We start from the raw sequence: 22399 nt of genomic DNA on the forward strand, positions 1-22399 counted from the left end.
GGTTGTCGAACTGTCTACATGTGTTTTTATTGATGCCAATTCAAGGGGGGAGTCTTATACATGTTGTATAACAAAAAAGAAAGTTTAAAATAAAAAAAAAGAGGAAATCTTTAACCTCATTTAAGTTAACTTTACTGATTTGTACACAGAATTTGGTCATACTCTGGATCCTGTACCAATAATTTTAATAAGTAATTTCTTCAGATAGGGTTTGATATTTTGTAGAATCTTCATTTCATATAGTTTGTCCTCAGCTATCTGAGGTATTGTGTTTGCTTTATTAATTGGTTACTGGTCAATTATTCTGTTGCCATATGTGACAACTATTATAAACTTGCTATATTGAACATTAATGTTTATGTTGATTTATATGACAAGCAAAACACTTAAAAAGTAGTAAATTAAGTTTTATTAAGAATGCACATTTAAAGCTTTTAATAAAGTTACATAATGATTTAATTTGAATGACTTGCTAATGCACGGGCCTACAAGTCCTTTTTGTCTGTACAGCTATATACATTTAAAACCTCACACGAATTGCTTTTACACCTGCATTTACATTGGTTGCAAATCTGTCCATTGTTGTGACACCTGCAAAGTACAACTATAAAAATACAAGCACATTCGTCTTTTTTCACATTAAGGGCTTTAGCATAAATAAAGGTAATCTGCACAGCAGAATTTAACCAATGAATAGTCACTATGGTAGAAATATTTGTCACAGTAGAAAAAGCAGAGGTGTTCTATAAATGCACAATCAAATGAAACTCACTGTTTTGCAGAATATTTGGTTCTAACCATACTAGAAAAAAGGTAATGCAAAGAACTTCGCTATATCACTGCAGAGATAGTGTCTTAACAGTCCAAGGTGGCTGGATTCATGCCAGAATTTCAGGATGTTTGTCTAAGAATTTTTCATACAATGAATCTAAATTAAACCCATAACTATGGGTGTGAGAAATTTACATACATTGGTTCTACATGGAACTCATTTATAAGGTATGTTTTCCTGAAAATGTGGTTCTCTCTTCAAGGTTGGACTCTTCTGCTGTCGATCGAGATCACTTTCTGGATAGCATCTTCGTCATGTAAACTTCACTCACCACTTAAATAGTCTTCAAAAACTCTCATACATCTACAAATCCAGACTCCAATAGTTGGCTAACAGTTTGTACCATGTTTCGGTGCCACACACAACCAAAATTAAAAGACATCTTTGCTTAGTTTGTTATCGATTTTGTCAACATTTCATTGTACACACCTTTTCTTTTTTTATGCTGCAAAACAGAACATTTCAACTAAGCTAAAGAGAACTAGGAGTCCAATACATAAATTCAGGCCATCCATTTGTTTGCTATAAGCCACTACTGTGAACACTGCTACAACATCATTTTTCTAACATCCCATAACAATTCTGAAATGTTCTTGAAATGCCATCAATTTTTACTTGGTGACCAATTTTCATAAAAAGTGATTTCTTTCCCTTGCATGTCTAGTTTCTTAATAGTGGTTAACTGTTTGAAGAGCACATAGCTCTCCAAGAGCTTGTTGGGAACCACACGTTTGGCTGGAGGACTTCTGTACTTGCTATATTATGCTTAATTTGTCAGTTATTTATATAATCAGGATTTCTGTTAAATTAGCAATTTAAAAGTTTCCTGCCACAACTATAACTTGAGAGTATGGTCACAAATGCAATATTTGTGTTGGCTTGAATGGAAACTTAATTCTAGAGGTGTCTACAGACCTGCACAGCAGCGAAGGATCACATAGTAGAAGGTGTGTCGTGATCTGTATGACTTATTGAACTCAAGCTTGCTAAGCCAAAAAACCCAAACAACCCATTGCTTTGAAATTGCTGGAAAGGCAAAAACTTATTTCCAGGTTTATAGTCGCATATCCTCCAGGCTAACCACAAGGTGTTTACACACCACTCCATTTCAAATAATTGTAATACTCAAATCACAAGCGTGCTCCATTCAGCTTCAACAATTCTAAAATCGAATGCATCCATTTAGCACCCCATTATATGAATTACAAGCACAAAAAGGTGGTACTTAATTTGTTAGTTGCTGTATAACAACATCCAAACACAGATTATTGTGAATGTGGGGATAGAGAAAATCACAGTGACTCAATGGCGTTGATATGCTACAAGATTTAGACAACTTCAAGTTGAGTCTTTCAATCTGTGGCTTTTCTAAAGCTCTTGTGAAATATTCTGCAAAACACCACATGGACCATGTATAGCAGGATTAAGAATATGAACTTAACTGTTAAATCAGGTTGCCAAATTTCAAGTTGGATTCACTGCAGATTAGGTGTAGGAGAGGATTAAAACTCTGTACACCACCTAACAGACTACGCATTAGGTCCTCAATGATAGGGGAATACCTATGCTCAGAGGACATTTGGAAGCTTCCTTTGAACAATCATATTGTGGGCAAAACAAACAGATGTTGCAGTCATCATCAAACTGGATTGCTTTTCTGAAGACTCCACAATGGTCTAAACTGGAAAGGGTCCTACTACTGTGTTGCTTCTAGAACACCAAACATATAATTTAGTTTGCTGGTATTAACAGGTATAACATTTTGCTAAAAAATGCATTCAAGATGTTCCCAAGTTAAAAGCCTTTGCTTATTTTTTTCTCCCACCATTACAAACTTGGAAATACTAAATCTTTGGGTATGACAAAGTTCCCTTTTGGCCGCATAAGGCACATTTCGAAGCATTATACAGCAAACCAAAGGAACGCAAACAAGACAAAATAAAATAAACATCTTCATGCTTAACTTCCAGTGGTGGTAAAATCAACTGATCTAGAAATGTCATGTGTAGAATTCAGCAGTTAGACCCAAATCTGGTATGTACTTGTCTATGTGTGTGCCTTTATTGATTTATGGAAGGGCCTGGATTTAAAGTAGACTGTGAACCTAAGCTCTGGGACAACCAGTAACAGCTGTGTCAAGTGCATGATCTATTTGGTTTATTCAAGCAGGCATAGATGCGTGTATTACAACACACAAGAGAAGTAAGAAAGTCAACACGTTGCATCTCTTTTTAAAACTGAATTACAAATACAAATTTCAAAATACATACTGGTCTAGGCTTGTAGCCATTGGTTTTAAAATGGCACTGGAATTTTTGTAATGTCTTCTTGACATACCACTTACACATCACACTGCAGTTTATGATCCTGTACATAGCAGCTTTACTTCAGGTTACTTTTACAGGAGTAGCTATGAAACTAGTTTATGAGTTAGTCATATTTTCAACCAGAGGTGTGAAAAAATCTGCAGCTGACTCTTCACTTTTTCCAAACGTAAATACCTTTTTGAAAGAAAGGAGACATAAAACATGGATGTTTGCTTTCCTTCCAGTTTTAGAGGCAAAGGTTTTGTATTAGGATGAGAATTAATGCATCCGGAAAGAAAATTGCTTGGTTGAGGCTCCATTATTTTCTCGATCAGTCTCACCAGCTACTTTCTGCAGCTAATGCTAAAAGGTGGAATGTTGCAGCAGCGGTATTTTATCCTTGCATAGTGCATGCTCTTATTTATCTGTAGTTGGCTGGATGATTTTCTTTTGCATAAGCTACCGTAGGGATTCATTCCTCTGACTTCACCTCGTGACCTGTGCGCCATACTTTGGTACGAACACGCTCATAGAACAGAAGATATGCATTAGATGAAAGTACTTCTTGCAAACTAGCCTTCCGAACAGTGTCATCAGAAATCCACAGCCATTGGTTACTATGAGGGGAAGAGCTCTTAGGAGATGGTGGGGACCGCCTGTATGTCACAAAATGCCCAGAATGCATATCTCCATGATGGACTACAACAGCGACCAGACGGTAGAGGTACAAAGACAAGCTGTTTGGAAAGGGGAAAAACAAAGCCTGTAAGCACTAAACACAATGGTATCCAATGCAGTTTAGTAGGTTTTAAACATAACTTCACTTCTGTAAATTTAAAATCTTTTAATCAATGAGTAGTTTTAACTTGCAATTAAGTGTCTTTACAAACTTATTATATCATCATTACAGGGCATCCCTTCTTTGCAGTAATATCTAGAAGGCAGATTTAGTGACAGTTGGATGGTGACATAGGTTGCCTAGGTTATTTCCACCTCAAATATTTCAAACATATTACAGAGACCTAGCTCTAATTTACACAGTATGTATGTTATTTTGCAATACAAGCCTAAATGGAAACGTAGAATATAGAAAATGTTATTTACCTGCAACTGAAGTTAGCAGCCTATTCCTGTAGTAGAATGTATGCAGTCCATGATCCCACCATCTAGGATTGGCCTCCTGATATTACAGGTTGTTTCCCAACTTTTGATTTAGGCACTGGCTGTAGGCATGCATCACCACATAGCTTCTACCTTTCATTTGTTATTACCCTAAGTCAAGGGAGTGTTAATATATTTAGGGCCCTGCGCTGCTTCCACTTTCTATGCCACCAACCGGTTCAGCTCTCATTTTTAAACGCTATAGATATTTTGTGGGATGCTCACTGCTATTGTATGTTTATTTTATTTTTATTTATTTTAAAAGTTTTATATAGCGCTGGCTAGACCCGGAGGTATCAGAGCGCTTTACATGAGCATCAGATCATAGTTACAGGTTACATCGTTACAAAGGTTACACAGTTCTTAGAGCATGGCAACATAGTTACTTGTAAAGTCGAGAAACAATAAGCACACATACGTAAGGGGAAAAGAAGGCAAGGTGAGAGATTCGGGGGGGTTGGAGTAGGGGAAGTAGACAGATAATGAAGGTGGGAAAGAGGAGGGGAGGGTGAGAGACACAGCATGGGGAGAAGAGGGGAAGGGTGACAGGGACACAAACCGGTAGACTAGTCAAGGCAACGTCCAAAGTCCAGTTAGCTGTGATCCCAGGGGAAGTCTATTGCGAGAGGCTCCCTTTACGCAGTGGACTCTCTCAGAGAGGTCTCTGAGACTGCAAGGCCTACATACTGGATCCTTCCCCAAAAAGGGGAGAGGGAGTGCTTTGGCAAAAGGTGCCATACCATACCTCAAGTGTGAGTGGCTCCCTTGGTGCAGTGGACTCACTCAGCGGGTTCGCTGAGACTCCAGAGTATAGATATTGGATCTTTCCCCAACAAGGGGAGATGGAGTGCTTAGTCAAAGGGCACAAAGGACAGGGGGTAGGAAGAGTAGCAGGCAAGGGGAGAGATTCAGGGGGGAGAGGATAGGAGCTAGGAAAGAGACAATAAGGAGAGACAAAAAGAAGTCTGCCTAAAGACCGACTGGGTAGGTGACGACCAAGGAGGGAATCCAAGGTCCATCTCCCCAATAGCTAAACCAAGTAGCTCCATCGGGCATCAGACAAAATAGTTCAGTCTCAAAACATTGAGAGAGGAGGGAGGGAGAGACATAAGTAGAGGGAGGATGCGGTAGGAGACGATAGGAGTGACGACAGGAAGTGCAACAATGTGGTTCAACAATATACTAGAAGAAGATCAACAAATAAACATTAAATCAAACAATCAGCAATCCAATTAGGGGAGGAGAGAAAGGCGAGGGGGTAGGGGAGGAGAGAGAGTTGTAAAAAGTTCAATCCGGGTAGGGGACAATCGATATTTGCCCGGCGGTATTGCCTCTGTGACCCTCTAGTTATTTAAATCAATGAAGAGGCAGGCGCTGGAGACTGGAAAGCAGGAAACAAGGTTTTTTATTCTCTCCGGAGGAGAACACAACGAAACGGACAGAAGGTATCGTTCTGAGGTGCTCTAACTGTATTCCTGAGGCCTGGCCTCTTATACACACATTTATGACTTTATTGTAGATTACACATACATGTTAAAGCTTTGATGTACGGAAAAGACATTCTCGGAACTCCCCTTTGGGCCCGTTCCCACACACATTTACAGTTGAAGTCCCCACCCTAGTCACAACAGGTGATGAGCATCGCGCAGCTGGATAATCCGCCGATTCACGGAATGTGGGGGGTTTGATCGGATCTCATGGGGTGGGGGCTTTGATCAACCCGGGGATTCTTTGATGGGGGAAGCTTTCTATTGTACGGGGAGGGGCAAAGATGGTATCGGCAGAGCTGGGTGTCGGCCTGGGAACGGGGAAGACAAAACGGGCACACGGGGAAAAAGGGGGTTTGCATCTAAGGGCCGGAGGTCATGAAAGGGAAGCAGGGAGGTGTCGCGCTGGGAACAGGATGAAGGCCTGGGGCAGAGCAGCGCCGAAGAGGGGTTTATGACTCAAGGCAGGTGCAAGCAGGGGGTGGTCAGCGTGCAGGCTTAGCGAAGGCAAAGGGCTATGTCAGGGGCCAGCGGCATGCAAAAGGGTTCGTTCTGATCGGGGCATCTTTAAAATGGCGGGCGCGCACGACAAAAGTGTGGCATCAGGGGAAGAGGCAAGATGGCGCAGATAATGTTCACCAAAACGTACTAATTTTCAACAGTCCTCCCTTTAACATATTCAAGACATCTTGCTGGTTCATTTTCTACTTGGTTCTACTGTGGTGGGCATGGGAGAAAGAAAACGGTAGGAACCCTAGATGAAAAAAGTTGTAAACAATACATTTTAACATTTCTAGTTTTTAGGAGGTGGGCCTATTTGATAAACTTTGATACACTTGTTCAGCAGGAAAGTCATAGGAATGTAATACAAAAAATGGTTCTGTTGTGAGCAGCAAGTACATATCATAACGTGAACTGGCAGGTTAATACATATTTCAGATTCGGCTTGGAGCAGGATCAATACAATGGCGGCTGGGAGAGAAATGAGGCATAGAAAAAACGGTGATTGAGGATGTCAAATGTTCGAAGTTTACGAGTTCTCATTGTTCTTTGTGGTCTTTCGTTGGCGCTGTTGAGCACCGGCGGTGGAGCTACAGGTCCAGCTCTGTTCTAAGTTCTGCGTTGCAGGGCACGACCCTCTCCTCGCGTTTCTGGTCGGAAAAAGGTCCTTTTCGCCCTGTGTCCTTTGAGGTGATTGTCAGAAAGTTCAGATGGAAGAAGAGCGTACAAAAACAGTCCATAGGGTAGGTCAGAGGAAAAGGGGGATGGAGCAAGGCCAAATTAGGGACAAACTAAGGGAACGAGAGACTTCAAACAGGCGAGCGCGTGACCGAATTCAGAGAGCGGGGACTTGTCGACAGGCTCTGGACATCGAGCAGGGGCATCAGGTCGACCCTTTCTTCTCATGTTGTCGAAAACAGTGCCTCGTCCTGCAGCTCTTTTCTGTCGTGGTCTCGCCTTGGCTAATGTCGCAGGTGTTCCTTAGTCTGCAGTCAGGTCTCGTGCTCCCACATCCGGTCCTTCTCTCCTCCAACAGCAGTACCCTTAAACAAGTTTGAAAAGACAGTCTTTAGAGAGTTTGCAGATGAAGATAATCAAAAAGTCTATTTCTCTCCCAGCTCCAGGCAAGGAATGAAAATGCTCGTTCTCACAACTGGCATATGAAATGACCGGTGACGGGCCTGTTGGATTTACTTATGACTTTCCTTCATAATTAGTTCACGACAGTTCATCTGATGGTGACCCACCTTCGTGAGACGAACCTGGCGAAGATATGCTGTTCTCTAGAGTTTTACATTTACAAAGGGTACTGTGAGTCATCAACATGGTACTACACGGGTATTTTGCTGAGAGGCGAACATGACTAAAACATCTCCTTTCTATAGATGCATCCTGCTTTTAAACTACTACGGGGTTCATTTCGGTGATTTCTTTACCTTGGGCTAATCTGTTAACCTTGTAAAACATCATTCTGGATCCTACGTAACCTTTTACAGCCCGTTTACTTAATTAGGAAGGACAGGGGTTTTATGGGAAACAACCAGGGACATATACAGGGGAGGTAACGGGGGTGATCATTTTTTTTTTTTTTTTTTGGCTTGGGTATTGCGACAATTCGGGGAGGGGAGGGTCGCGTATTCTGAGGTCCTTGTTTTATACTATAGGAGCCGTTGACATGTAGTTCCCTTATTTCGGGTCAGATTAGGGAACCTCTGTCGTCTTACCTGTCCTTTCCCTTACGGCCCCACCTGGGTTCATTGACTTCTAGCGGAAAAGGAGAGGTAACGACGCGGTCTCAGGGTGATTGTATTAAAGACAAGTTTTTGTGCAAATACTGACGGTATTTGAAGCCAATTAGGTGGGGTGCTAGGGGTGGCAGTCTGCCAATTTCGGGGCTAACCACTCGGAAGAGTGGGAGTGCAGAAATAGAGAGAGAGAGAGAGAGAGAGAGAGAGAGAGAGAGAGAGAGAGAGAGAGAGAGAGAGTGAGAGTGCAACGGCAGGCTAAATAGTACACGTGCAACAGAGAGGGTGGCAGTGTATTCAAGAAAGGCTATTTAGTGCATTACACAGTAAAGGGCATTCACGGGTCTGCGTTAGGATCTTGTAATCATGCAGTTTGAGCATTAGACAGGGTAGAGGGGACGCGCCTTGAGAAGAAGGAAAGAAGAAAGGAGGTACCATTTTGTCGCACTTCTCGCATTCTCGGTCCTTCGACCAGTTGGGTCGACGCCTCAGTCACACACACACATTCCCTCATAGTTTCGCATCATACGTGACATGGGTTCATTCGTCCGGTCTGGTCTAAGGGTGATCACTTTTTATCAGGGTTGTGCTAATTTTTCGGGTTTGTTCGGTACGTGAGTAGTCTGCAGGCATGCTTAGACGCCACCTTGCGGCGCTAGTCCGTTTCGTGCATTAGACATGGCAAGGTTTCGGATCTTCGCCACACCTCGGCTGTAATCTCTGATGTAACCTGCAGAGGGAGGGAAAAAGGGGGGGGGGTGGGAGACAGCATTCGCGCACATTCAAATACATGGATTCATAAGTCCTTTACTTACCTCTTACTCGTCTTTCCTCCTCGGGGCAGGGTCCCTGGGGATATGGTTTCTGGAGTCGAGGGGGGGGTAGTGTGTTCATATAGGTCGTGTGCGGGGGAAACGTAAAAAGGAAACCAGAGGTGCCTAGTGCGAGGTATCTAGTCAAAAGGATGTATCTCACTATCGGGGTCCTTAAACCTCTTTCAACGCTGTGGCGTTCTAAGGTTCTTCGGTTCTTGGGCCCCTGACACTTTGGAACGTGGTACTTTATAATATTTACATTATTTTATTTCTCCCTCCTTTTACATTCCCTCATTTACACCGTTCGTTTTACCCATCCTTGGAAGTCAAGGTCTTCCTCTACGCGAGAGTTCATGGGTCAGTTGCGTACTTTGAAGGCGGAGTGTCGTGTTGTTGATCCGATCCGTCCTCCAGGGCTGGGTAACCATCTTCCTTTAACCTTAAAGAGAGAGCAGAGTAGGGTGCACAGAAAAAAACTTTCCCACCGATCCCACATTTTTTTAAAAATAAAGCATGCAATACCCGTCCATAGTTTCAAAGACTTTATTTTGCAAAATCATTTCAGCATATGGATTATGAGGGTGCGGTCGTATTTGGCCGGTCGTGGCAATGGCTAAAGTGCATACAGTGGGGGGTTTCGCTTGCAGCAATAAAAACATCGGAAAGTTTTACTCGTTCATTTGTAAGTGACTAAAACGTCTATTAATTGGCTGGGGGTTCGGGGGCATTTAATTTCATAATTCAGAAGCATAATCACAATAGTTGTAATCAGATTTCCTATATGCATACCGTACGTGTGCGTCGTAAATGAGGTTTACATCGGTTATAAAAATATAATACAGTGTACATTTGTAATCAACATTTGTAATGGGGATTCTTTCATACTGTTCGTCGAGTGAGTTCTCCTTGTCTTTTCTAGCCAAGTGTACAAAGGATCACAAAAAAATCTCAGAACATCAAGTTTATATTAGTGCGAAGGAACACCACGAGGCGTTCGTAAGTTCCGATTGATACCGGCGCCATTTTGGGCGGGGCCGGCTCAGTCCGGAAGCAGCATCAGGGGGAAATGTTTCCATTACTGGCAGTTTGGACCAGAGTCCTTTTCGGCAGTTCTAGAATTCACGCTAACAGAAGGTGTGGCAATGTCATGTTTGTTTCGTTGGCGATCAAGGCAGCCGTCCCTTACCGGAAACCTGCAAAGGCCGAAGGTTCCGCCGGGGACCTTTGTATGATCTTCAAGGCTGCGGAGATGCTGTCGGAGATGGGGGCTCGTGCTCCCTGGGACAAATGTTCGAGTTATATGGCTGGCCAAAGTTACTCTAGTGGCCGGGGCCCGCCTTCCAGCGGATCCAGACGCCATTTTGAGGCCCTACAGGGGCCACTCTCGTCGAGTTTGCAAGAATGGAAGAGATCCTTCGGAGTGAAAGGAAGAGGTCCCTGTTTTGTGTAAGCGGGACGTTCAGCTGGGGTGCAGCTGTGGTGCCCCCACCTGGGGGGGGGCGAGGGAGACTCGTTCACATCGTCTCCTGTTGTATAACTCCTATATATCCCTATATCGTGTTAAGTTAGCATAGGTACGTTTGAGATTTAAACGCCATTTTTCCTTTCTTGCAACTTCTGCACACGACCCTCATTTGTTGACTTAGCTTTCAACCTAGTAGTTTGCCGTGGTGAATGTGAGAATAATATGTTATTGCTCTGATATCTGCTTTGTTTAATAAAACATGTCTGCACGGAGAGTGCTGAAGTTTCAGAAGCAACACGATATGGAATTGTTATGAGGTCTGATCTCCACGCCTTCATAGTCATAACACAAGTGCAGCCTTTGCCAACTTGGGCTTGAGGCGGGATTGATATTGCTTTGCACGAGAATTGTTAACACACTTGATGCGGTGCACATGCAGAGAGAGCTGGTGTATGCTGATGTGATTCCTTCATGCTAGGACACTAAGGTATGGGCCCGCCCTAAAACAACCCAAAGAGACCTTCTTAGATAATAATATAATATATGTGTTAGGGAGGGTGAGATATAAGTGTTGTTAACTCTTATTCATTACAGCATGTTAACATGCTGTCACCATTCGCTTTTTATGTCTTAGTAACTATGCTGATAATTTTGCTACTGATAATAAGTATACTTGTATTATCAAAGATACTGCGCCTGAGAAGACGGCATTAGTAAATAAACATTTCAAATGCACATGTGTCTTCTTTACTCCATGTTCTGGTTTGTAATGATAATATAACGAAAGAGTGTTCATGAGTCCCACGTACCCTGAGGTACTGTAAGTTCATGTTCTGGTTTGTCTAAACATTGGGTGTTTGATATGTCCAATGAGACACTGTAGCTAGCTCGGTAAGGGGTGAGTTGGTTGCTAAGGTAAGTTTTGGGACATCCTAATTTGCCGAGGTTCCACTCCTCTGTGCACAGTTCTGTGTGAGTACAGAAACCCTGCAACATGGCGCCCAACGGTTTCGGTGGTCTTATATCATGACACTCGAGTAGTTTATCGTTCATGCCTTAACCCCTTCACGTCCGTTTCCGGAAAACGGGGTGTCGGTGAAACCTACCTATTTTTTGAAGTAGGTCTTTATTCAAGCTTGATTCTTTCTTAAACGGTTTCTTTGAATTACTACCCAGTTGTGCTACAAAGTATTCTTTGTGTTTTTTTATTTCCAATACTGTAATGGCGGCAGCGGTGGCTATTGCGCAGCATAGTCGCGTAGCGGTACGCAACCATCTTCAGACGTACCAAGTCCCAGTAGATGGGATGGCTGTGATTTTCGTGGTATGTGCAGATCCGGCGTTTCCTTACGAGTTGTTTTACTCTTGGGTTACGTTTCCGGCTGTGGACGCTAATTCTGGTTTGTTCCACTCCTACACCGCCTCGGATGTCCCGGCTGAATATACGCCGTACAGGGCATTGGAAATACCTATTGATCATTGGCAGCATCGAGTTTGGTTTGATGGCGCCCTCCCCCACTCTATGTCCCCTGCGAGGTTAGGCCCACTCTCAATTCCAGGTACTAATTGGCCTGCGTTGGGTGGCTTTACCCCGCACCCGAATCACGGAGCTTGCACCCTGGCAGAAATTCGCAGGCTGCATGTAGTTTCCATTTCCGTGATTCGTGCTTTAGTGCAATACATCGGTCGACATCTTCCTGGTGGTCCCCAGGGGGGTGCGGCCGCTCCCCTGGAACGAGGCGGAATGCGTCTCAATCCAGTGATGGTAAATTCGGTTTTTGGTGCGCGTCCAGTTGACAACGATGACTTCCCATTCTGGCTAGCAGAGAAGTTTGATCAACTGGAAGCGGTTTTTCCGAATTCCACTCCTGCTGATAAACATAGAATGTTAACGATTACTCTACCGAAGGATATTACTCCTGAACTTGCTGACTGTGACAGCTGGGGAAAAACATTTGCGGCAGTTTATACAAGGTGTTTCGGCACCCCGTCTATGACTGCCCTGCCTGAAATCGTTAGACGTGTTCAGAATGATCACGGTCCAGAGGCAGCGGTTGAATTGGGTATGCGCCTGTGTGGTTCTTTTGAGATTGTAAGTGATCTCATTCTCTCCAATGTTAAAGGAGATGCAGTTAACTTTCAGGTGTCGAATGCTTTGGCTGCTCTGCCCGATGCCGACAAACCCCGCCAGTTAGCAAAGATTGTGGTGGCCGCTTATAAAACAATTGGCCGCACAAGTAGAGGTCTAAAATATTTTCCAGTGAAGGAGAAAAAACAACCACAGGGACCATCTGCAGTGACAGATGTCCAGCCCAAGTCCAAAAAACAGAATTGGCCTAAAAAACAGACACAGGGGAAGCAGACAACGCAGACTCAGGGTACTTTTCCTGCAATACTGGCTCCTGCGCCACCCGAAAAAGTTTATGATTTGCGCGACCGCGCGATGATTAAATCGCCTGATCGTTTTCAGGGTTCTGATCAACGCTCTCCTCGTTCCTTTCAGGACACATCGGCCCCGAAGACCGGTGGAGGAGGAGGGGGTGGACGTGGACGTGGTGGCCAACAAGGACGTGGTCAGTCCCGCCAGACGGACGGCGCAGTGAAGCAGGAGGATTCTACGCCTCGGCGTCCGCAGTTTGCGAAAAAGAAAGTCGCAGCCTTAACAGCGCATCGATATGCCACAGATAGTGAGAACGCGGCTTCGGAATCTGACGTGGGCTCTGACCTTGCTGGACAGCGCGGCGGAGATAACCATAGTCAGAGAGGCGCTGCGTCCACTACTGAGGGTGACAGCGACTGAAGTCTACGTTGTGATAGAAACAGCGGATACAAGACTTGCTCCCCCTGAAAGACTATATGAAATTGTCCTGTTAATTGAAGGTGACATACAGCGTACCGTTAAAGGTGTATTTTGGGAGAATCTGTCTTCTACATATGATATTTTACTTTCGGAGGCTGACTGGCCCCCACCTTTTGTGCTCGCGGCGCCGCGAGGGGAGGAGGTAATCCTACCCAGTTTCGCGAACACTGTCTCGAAAGAGCATGCGCAGCATTTTGCAGAAGAGTGGGCTCGGGCTCTCGCGCCGGCTCTGTACCGTAACCAATGTGGTTGGGATAAATTGTCGCCTTGCCACGAAATTCCGTTGCGGTCTCAGCCGCAGCCTCAACCTCAATATCCCATTCGGCGTGAAGCAAAATCTTCCGTCGCGGAAATCCTTGAACAATTGGAATATCAAGGAGTTATTGAAACGTGTGTGTCACCGATGAATAATCCCCTTTTTACTGTGAATAAACCTGACGGATCATATCGTTTGGTTTTGGATTACCGGCATTTGAACTCGCATTGCCGTAACTGTGCAGTACAGAATACCCACGGCTCTGCCCTAGTGGATAGTCTCGTGCGTAAGCGTTTCAAGACAACGCTTGACATATCCAATGGTTTTTATGCCCACAGATTGGACAGCTTTAGCTCCCAATGGACCAGTTTTACAAGCGCTGGAGTCCAAAAGCAATTCCGGCGTCTTCCAATGGGCTACAAGAATAGTCCTGGTGTATTTACCGCTCGAATTGTCTCTATTCTGGAGGCACTCGACCCTGATGCTTTTTCGTATGTGGATGACATATATCTCACAGACGACGATATTTGGGAGCATCTGTGTCGTGTAAATTCTCTTGTTTGCAACTTCGCAGACATGGGTTACAAATTCAACTTTGCAAAATCGCACATTGCTGAACACACAGTGTTGTTTTTGGGCTATGAGCTCAACAATGAAGGTAGAGGTTTGGCTCCTCACTTCTTGGAGAAGTGCGCACAATTGCGCGCACCAACAACTCTGAAAAAATTACAATCCTTACTGGGCTTTTTGAATTTCGGCAGAACTTACATTCCGGAATATGCCCAGCGTATCAAGCCTTTGTATGCTTTGATACAACCAACTTTCTCAAAATCATGCTGGCTGCCTGAGCATTCAGCCATTTTGCAATCCTTGCAGGCTGATCTGCTCGCTTCTAAATATTTACTGACTCGTGATAACCACACCAACCTGGTCATAAGAATAATTCCTGGGACGGTGGGTTTCACTTACCTCACTTTTAATGAAGGTGACACAGTACCTATTGCTTACAAGTCACACTTGTACACCTCGGCTGAGATGCGGTTTCCCACCATAGAAAAGGTTTTAACTGCTGTACAGATGGCTATTCTAAAGGAACGAGCTCTGTCACAGGGGAAACGCATGCTAGTGGTAACACCCTGTCCTCATTTGGAGGCAGTCACGAAAGCCAGTGTACCAAATTCAAAAGCTTTGCACCCTCGGTGGATTCAGTGGGCTGCGTCATTGTCATCCTCGGATGTCATGTTTATTTTTGACGCTTCCTTACGGTCGCAGGAGTTCTTGCAGTATGAATTCGTTCACCCTGCTCCTCTGGCGATGCGACCTTTGGAGGACTTCCATTGCATCATTTACACTGATGGGTCGGCGCAGGTTGCGCATGGCTCTAAACATGCCTACGTTTCCGCTTGCGCCATTGTGGTCGGTGCTATGTTGAATGATGAGTTCCTTTCCAGGGAGGTACACACGTTGCCCCTGGGCGATTGCACCGCACAATTGGCAGAGCTTCGTGCTCTCTTACTTGCTTTGGAGTACGCAGATCCAAGTGTTACTACTCTAATTGTAAGTGATTCTTACTACTGTGTCCAGTCTTACAATGAAAACTTGTTCTTTTGGATTCAAAATGATTTTCATGATTCCAAGGGTAGCACAATAAAACATAAAATGATCTGGGTTCGAGTGGCAGAGCTTAAGGCTATGTTGCCACTCGTTTATGTGATTCATACTCTCGGTCATCAGCGCGTGGGAGTTCACGCTGTTGGCAACTCGCTTGCTGATGAGGCAGCGAAATCAGCAGTATCTACATACTTAGTTGCAGCAGTTACTAGGTCGAAAACCAAGATTGATAGCGACATCTTGGCAGCGATTGCTGCCTCTGAGAAGGGAAGTAAACATCCTTCGGGATTCCCTTCGAAGTATAAATACCACTTAAGTCCCGAAAAGGTTCCTTTTGTGACAATTCCTGATGTTGGGGAACGGCTGATTCCCAACTCTGATCGCAGAACAGACTTGATTACAGCGGCTCATGAAGGTGTGGCGTCTGCGCATGCGGGCGTCTCAGCCACTGTAACACAACTACAACAACGTTTCTGGTGGCGGGGACTGTACAAACAGACGCGTGATTATGTCCTTCTTTGTGACATATGCCAGCAGATTAAACCTTCAACTGCTACGCGTCCGCCTCAGACTCAGTTGTACATTTCTAATAAACCACTAGGCTGTGTTTATTTAGATCACTGCGGTCCATTTTCATCTGATACTGCGTATAAATACATCTTAGTAGCAGTTGACTCATGCACACGCTTTGTGTGGTTATGGCCACATCGCAGCGCTGATTCCCGGACTGTCATCAGAGATTTGCGTATCTTTATAGGGATTTTTGCCTGTGGTACCTTCCATTCGGATCAGGGTCCAGCTTTCGCCTCTAAGGCGTATAAGGATGCCATGACTTCGATGGGGGTCCAAGTCAAGTTTTCGTCACCCTACAGACCCGAGGGTAATAGTGTAGTTGAACGAATGAACCGTGATTTAAAGCAATCTTTGACAGCCCGAGTTATAGGCACTGGCAGAAACTGGCTGGCCCACCTCTATGGCGTGCAGCGTGCTCTTAATAATCTCCCTAGAAGGTCTCTGGGTGGGCGGACCCCATACGAAATGCTCTTTGGCATCAAGATGTTCGTCCCTGACCTTGACGGTCTAGACTCGGTGGTTCGCGCCACTTGCTTTGACGCAGATGAACATTACAATGTTTTACAGAATCTACAAAAGACGAGAGACACTCTTGCAAAGGAACATTTGCCCTCCACATCGGATGATGCGTTGCAGATCCCGGTAGTTGGCTGGCTACCCCAAGTTGGAGAACTGGTTCGAGAGAAGATCGACAACAAGAAAGAGTTTGGTCCCTCCTATCGAGCTCCGGTCCCAGTGCTTGGAGTGAAGGGCACAAGAACTGTCATTTTACCACCACTTCCAGGTCGTAAGGAAAACAGGTTTATTTCTATTGACAATGTCAAGATACACAGAGTGGCCGATTCTTCTTAGCATGACACCGGCTGTTTCCTGTCCTTCCATTGTGAGAAATTCAATTATGCCCACTGCTTATAATAATGAACCTGAGGTGGCCATCGAATTACCTGCTGTTTCCACTCCATTATTGAATACTTTGCCAGGAACTAACCTTGATGAGACAGACTATACATACCCCACTGATTTATCCATGCCTGACCTGCAAGCTCGTTTAGCCACGGAATCCAGATTTTCATTTGACTCTGCTTCCCTTGCCTCGAAAAAACCCTCTATAATTGCGTTATATGCTAGCCTGTTTAAAAAACATTTTTTGATACCTCCTTGGATATACATTTGGCTGGTCCTTTTTTCAGTTTACCTTTTTATGTCAATTGGTTTTGTGTTTTATTTTTTTCGGATTATGAATGGACACTATGTCGAGGAGAGAACTTGCATTACTCATTTAAATGGAACTTTGGCCCCACTTTCCTCTTCACATTCTACACATAGATTAAAAAGAGACTTGACTTTGGTTAACATCACAGCGTGGCCTGTTCTGGATGGAATCGCGTGGGATGCAGTTCGTTTTCAGATTCATGGCCCAACGGAAGTCGTTAATGTCCCTAACGTACTAAGAGTTAATATGGGGGATGTGGTGAAACAAAACATTCGTTCTGATGATTGGGATGTTAATGCTGTGGAAAGTTTGTTTTCTGATTTGAAATATTATGCTGCTTTTGATGCTGAGGATTTATATTTAGAATCTGCTAATTATGGTGAATTGTTCTGTTACCAACATTATGGCAATCACTTCTTACACAAGACATCTTCCCGAAGGGATGCGGTTAATTTTACTCAGTGGGAACATTGCCCAGCACCTACACAAGGGAGTTCAGAAACGTTTCTTAAAAAGTATACTTATTTCACTGACTTTAATCAGTCCAATCCCGAGTCCTTTTATTTTAAATTTCACAAACAGCCACTGTCCAAGGTTCGACTTACAAATACAAAATTGTTATATTCAAAGGCCTTCCTGGATCAATTAGTTACTGGAGGGTATGAGTTATGGAAGGATACCATAGACCTTAAATCAGTTTGGGGCTCAAGGGCCTGGCAGGTACAAGGCACTGAGGCTTTGCACCGTGCATGTCTCATCCCAAATCATATGTGGTTTTTAAATGAAACCATTTCCCAGACCACATGCTTTGGATTGGCTACATCTAAAAGGTTAAACACCCCGTCTTTCCCGGAGTTGGAGGAATATGAGAATTGGAGTAATTTTACTGAATTGTCCATTAGAGAAATACAGGCTCTGCTTCTGAATTCCTCCTTTAACATTTCCAGTATGAATCCCAAGGGTTGGCTGCTTTGGCACCGTAGTGCTGATTCTTGCCAAAAAAGATTTTTAAATATAACTGACGGTTTTAAGACTGTTAGATCTGATCCCCGTTTTGATTTGAGTCATACTGTCACCTCTTACTCTGTGGGCAAGTTGTGTCAAGCTTGGCTGAAACATTCAACTTTACCTGCGGTTAAGTATCACCTTTCCAAACTGAATGCAGACGTGGATTTGAATGATTTCATTAAGGGCCCAGCTAGTGGCAGGTCGAAACGCTGGTTATATGGTGTTTACAATGAAATTTGGAAACTCTCACAGATTGAGGCTGCTTCACGCCTTAGGGCTATTGATCAGGCAAATCTTGAGAAAGTGCTTGCAGTGGTTGACAATAGCATTAACGTGCTTTCCTCTAGAATTTACACATTAGATAATATTGTGTCGTCTGTTGTTGATATTGTGCATGACGAAGTGTCTGTATTATACCATGGTCAAAATCAATTACGTTCAATCATGCAGTTTGCATGGACACTACAGACTCTAAAAATGGGTAAAGTTCCCTGGGGATACATGAACGTTTCCTCTTTATTTGCACCATTTAATTTGACAGACAAACAACGCTTGCTTTCAATGCGTGATGCTTCCTTTTCTATGCTCCATATTGAAAGATTGGAATCTTTACCTTTTTCTGTGGCAGAGACCACTGCTGCTACGTGGCTTATCCACGGTTTAATAACGCTGCCTTTTGCTTTATATAAGTTTTCAAATTGTATGAAATATGTGCCAATAGGTCGTTTTGAACCCTTAGGTAGCGGTTTTCTTCATGAGGTCTGGTCACTCCCATACACATACAGATGTTTCAAGGATGAACAAGAAGTTTATCTAACAGGGGATGAGTGTACTGAGACGCCAGATCATTCTTTAATGTGTAGACACATACAGTTACACGGTTCATGTAACAGGGACAGACCGAATATGGCTTGCGTTTTACAGGGCACGCCAGTTCCTGCTATCATCCCCACGTTTAAATTGTTAGAGAATGGTAGTTATTTAATGCTCAATAATGAAAACTGCTGTGGTTTAATTAAAGGTATAGCTTTCATAGTAACGGTTAGTGAGCGAGTTATTTGCTGCAGAAATGTTCTTTATCCTCCCACACGTGAACATAGGGAGTCTTCCATTTGGCCACAGATACCGACCTTGGGAGCAGAATTCAGCGGCATGGCTAGAATAAGAGCTCTATTGTCCCAGAAAGAGGTGGCCTTGAGCTCGGCCCGTGAAACTTTCGTGCTTCACATTGCTAACACCCGCACGGAGGTCCAGGCTCTTTTAAACACTGATTTGCCCTTGCATTTCGGAGCCATGGTCCGTTCAATCTTTAACGCATCCTCCACAACGGGCCTAGCACATTTTTTTAAAGTTGTTAGCGGTGGTCTCGTGACTTCCTTTGAGAAGATTTTTGGAGTCATCCCTGCTTTCTTCCATTCTATTTTTTCATCCTTGTTTGGAGGGTTCCCGTTTTTGCTTGCATTAGCGGCTGGCGCATTGGTGGTTTTCTGCCTTTTTAAATATGGATGCCCTTCCTGTGCAAGACCACGCACAGCTACTACTGACGCGGTTTCGCGACCGCATGCTTGATTACTATGGCACACTGCCGTTAGCGACTCTAAGCACGGCGTTTGGATTATCTTTTCGGTTCTCCTATTTCACCTGTGTCCAGCCTGTATTTCGCTGTCTGACCTGTGATTTCCTTTGGGCCATTGATTTGTGTCTCTGCGGACCAGCATCTTCTGACGTCGATTTTGATCAACTGATGAGTCCTATCATTGCTCACGAGTTGGTTTGTTCTGACGAAAGGATTATGGCCTTGGCGGTGGCACATGGACTAATGGGTCCCTGGGATGTGTTGTCGGCAGCGCAAAATTTCTTGGAACAAAGTTTTCTTGAAAACCCACCGAGCTGTCCTCTGATGGTTATAGAGGATCCGGTGCTGGAAGATCACGTATGTTCCTTTCATCTTTTAAACTGGATGGCTGAACTGTTTTCGGATGAGGACAGTGACTTCCTCCTTGAGGCTGTTGCAGCTTACTTTTCATATACGGTCTTATCATAGACACTGCCTCAAATTGACATGCTGATTGATAGCATTTCCTTGATTTTATTGACTTTTGGTCAAGAGATTTTATTTTTTGCTTGCCTATTGGCTTGAGCCACAGTATATTTGTGGGCTATTTTTTTTAGAATTAATTTTTATATTCATGCTCGTTTATAAATGGATTCTGCTCTCATGTGATGGCACTTCTGTTACCTTATTTAGTCCGTTCTCGGATCATGGGGGGGTGTTGTATAACTCCTATATATCCCTATATCGTGTTAAGTTAGCATAGGTACGTTTGAGATTTAAACGCCATTTTTCCTTTCTTGCAACTTCTGCACACGACCCTCATTTGTTGACTTAGCTTTCAACCTAGTAGTTTGCCGTGGTGAATGTGAGAATAATATGTTATTGCTCTGATATCTGCTTTGTTTAATAAAACATGTCTGCACGGAGAGTGCTGAAGTTTCAGAAGCAACACGATATGGAATTGTTATGAGGTCTGATCTCCACGCCTTCATAGTCATAACACAAGTGCAGCCTTTGCCAACTTGGGCTTGAGGCGGGATTGATATTGCTTTGCACGAGAATTGTTAACACACTTGATGCGGTGCACATGCAGAGAGAGCTGGTGTATGCTGATGTGATTCCTTCATGCTAGGACACTAAGGTATGGGCCCGCCCTAAAACAACCCAAAGAGACCTTCTTAGATAATAATATAATATATGTGTTAGGGAGGGTGAGATATAAGTGTTGTTAACTCTTATTCATTACAGCATGTTAACATGCTGTCACCATTCGCTTTTTATGTCTTAGTAACTATGCTGATAATTTTGCTACTGATAATAAGTATACTTGTATTATCAAAGATACTGCGCCTGAGAAGACGGCATTAGTAAATAAACATTTCAAATGCACATGTGTCTTCTTTACTCCATGTTCTGGTTTGTAATGATAATATAACGAAAGAGTGTTCATGAGTCCCACGTACCCTGAGGTACTGTAAGTTCATGTTCTGGTTTGTCTAAACATTGGGTGTTTGATATGTCCAATGAGACACTGTAGCTAGCTCGGTAAGGGGTGAGTTGGTTGCTAAGGTAAGTTTTGGGACATCCTAATTTGCCGAGGTTCCACTCCTCTGTGCACAGTTCTGTGTGAGTACAGAAACCCTGCAACACTCCTTCTCCCGGTGCACTCCATGCCGCTCCTTTTCATCGCCCCGCATGAAGGTCTCTCCACATCCGGTGTTCCCCAAGTGCCACCATTGTACGTTCGGTGCTGCGCAAGTACTGGGGTGCCACCATTGTACGTTCGGTGCTGCGCAAGTATTGGCACCATCGCCTGACTGGGGGTGTTCGGCGTCGGGCCGGGGGCTGGGAAACCTCCTATCGGTGGAGGTGGGAGAGGCTCGTCCGCGTCGCCTCTCCCTCCCAGCCCAACTTGGACAAATTGTTGTGGAGGTACGTGCAGGACATCCCGCCGTCCAGGACTGCTGCGGCTGTGACGGAAGAGAAAAGGAAGAGGTGCCTCGTTCTCCTCTGGACATGTGGCGGGACTACCTTAGTCTTTCCAGGCCCGTTGCGGCCGGCCAAGGAGACATGTGGCGGGACTACCTGCAAATGCCCAGGCTGCGGGCTCCTGCCTCTCCTCCGGCTCCCCCATACGTTAAGATTTCCTGACCAAGAGTTGGCGGCCGGGCTCGCCTTATATGGGTTGCCGTTGGTTGGGCGTAGCCGTAACCCTGCCCTACTTTGGAAGGTTCCAGAATGGGGGGGGGGGCGAATGTTCTGTTTGACTTTCATTTTCTACAGTTTATCGTTATTATTCCTTGTTTGTTGTGTTAAATTAAAAGTTCAAGTTCATCAATGGTCTACGGATTTTGTTTTACCATTTCTTTCTTTCCAGGTTGCTTTTATGCTAAGTTTCTGCTAACAGAGGTCGAGTAACACGGAAACACGTGTAGAGGGATGACGCAGATTTGTACATTACATACACACAAACTCAGACGGGGGACAGTACAAGTACGACATACAAAGACCCAAGACAAATATAAAAACAGTTATTGGTCATAATTATCTCTTTCCGTCTGTGAATTTTAAACGAGGCTGGGTTCCCGTCTTGACATTGCCCGACCTAGGAGAACTTGAGCATGCCGCTGAGATTTTCCTGGCGAAATCTGTGCCATCGGGCATAATCAAACGTGGTAGTTCTGTCTGGTCTGTCTATGTAAGTCGGGTTCTTCTTTGTCTCGCGCCTTTTCTCGTACTGTCGTTCTTGTCGGCCCTTTGCCTTTACTCACGCTCAGTAGAGTCGGGCATTGGGCTTTCCAGTGTCCGACATACCTACAAAAAGCGCATTGGTCTGACCCTAAGTCTGGTCGTCCTTTGCATAGTGTCGGGGGATAAGTTGTGGGTAGCGGTGTCCTGGGGTTGTCCTGTCGGTATATTTCTCTACTTGGTTTGTCCTCGTCTTTTCTCTGTCGTTTCGTAGCCTCTCTGCGCCACATACCGAGACTGTCGAGCATAATTGGCGTTGTCTT

General features: G+C 44.3%; 1 protein-coding gene across 1 annotated transcript in view; it reads right to left on the reverse strand.

Moving 5' to 3' along the window:
- Positions 1-386: 386 nt before the first annotated feature.
- The window catches only part of USP30 (ubiquitin specific peptidase 30), a 394500-nt gene continuing 372487 nt past the window's right edge, over positions 387-22399 (reverse strand). Inside the window, exon 13 of the mRNA XM_078667396.1 lies at positions 387-3875. Coding sequence (XP_078523522.1) covers positions 3611-3875 — 265 coding nt within the window. The 3' untranslated portion in view covers positions 387-3610. The remainder of the gene's footprint in view (positions 3876-22399) is intronic.

Source organism: Lissotriton helveticus, chromosome 11 (assembly GCF_964261635.1).
Source record: "Lissotriton helveticus chromosome 11, aLisHel1.1, whole genome shotgun sequence".
Classification (NCBI taxonomy): domain Eukaryota; kingdom Metazoa; phylum Chordata; class Amphibia; order Caudata; family Salamandridae; genus Lissotriton; species Lissotriton helveticus.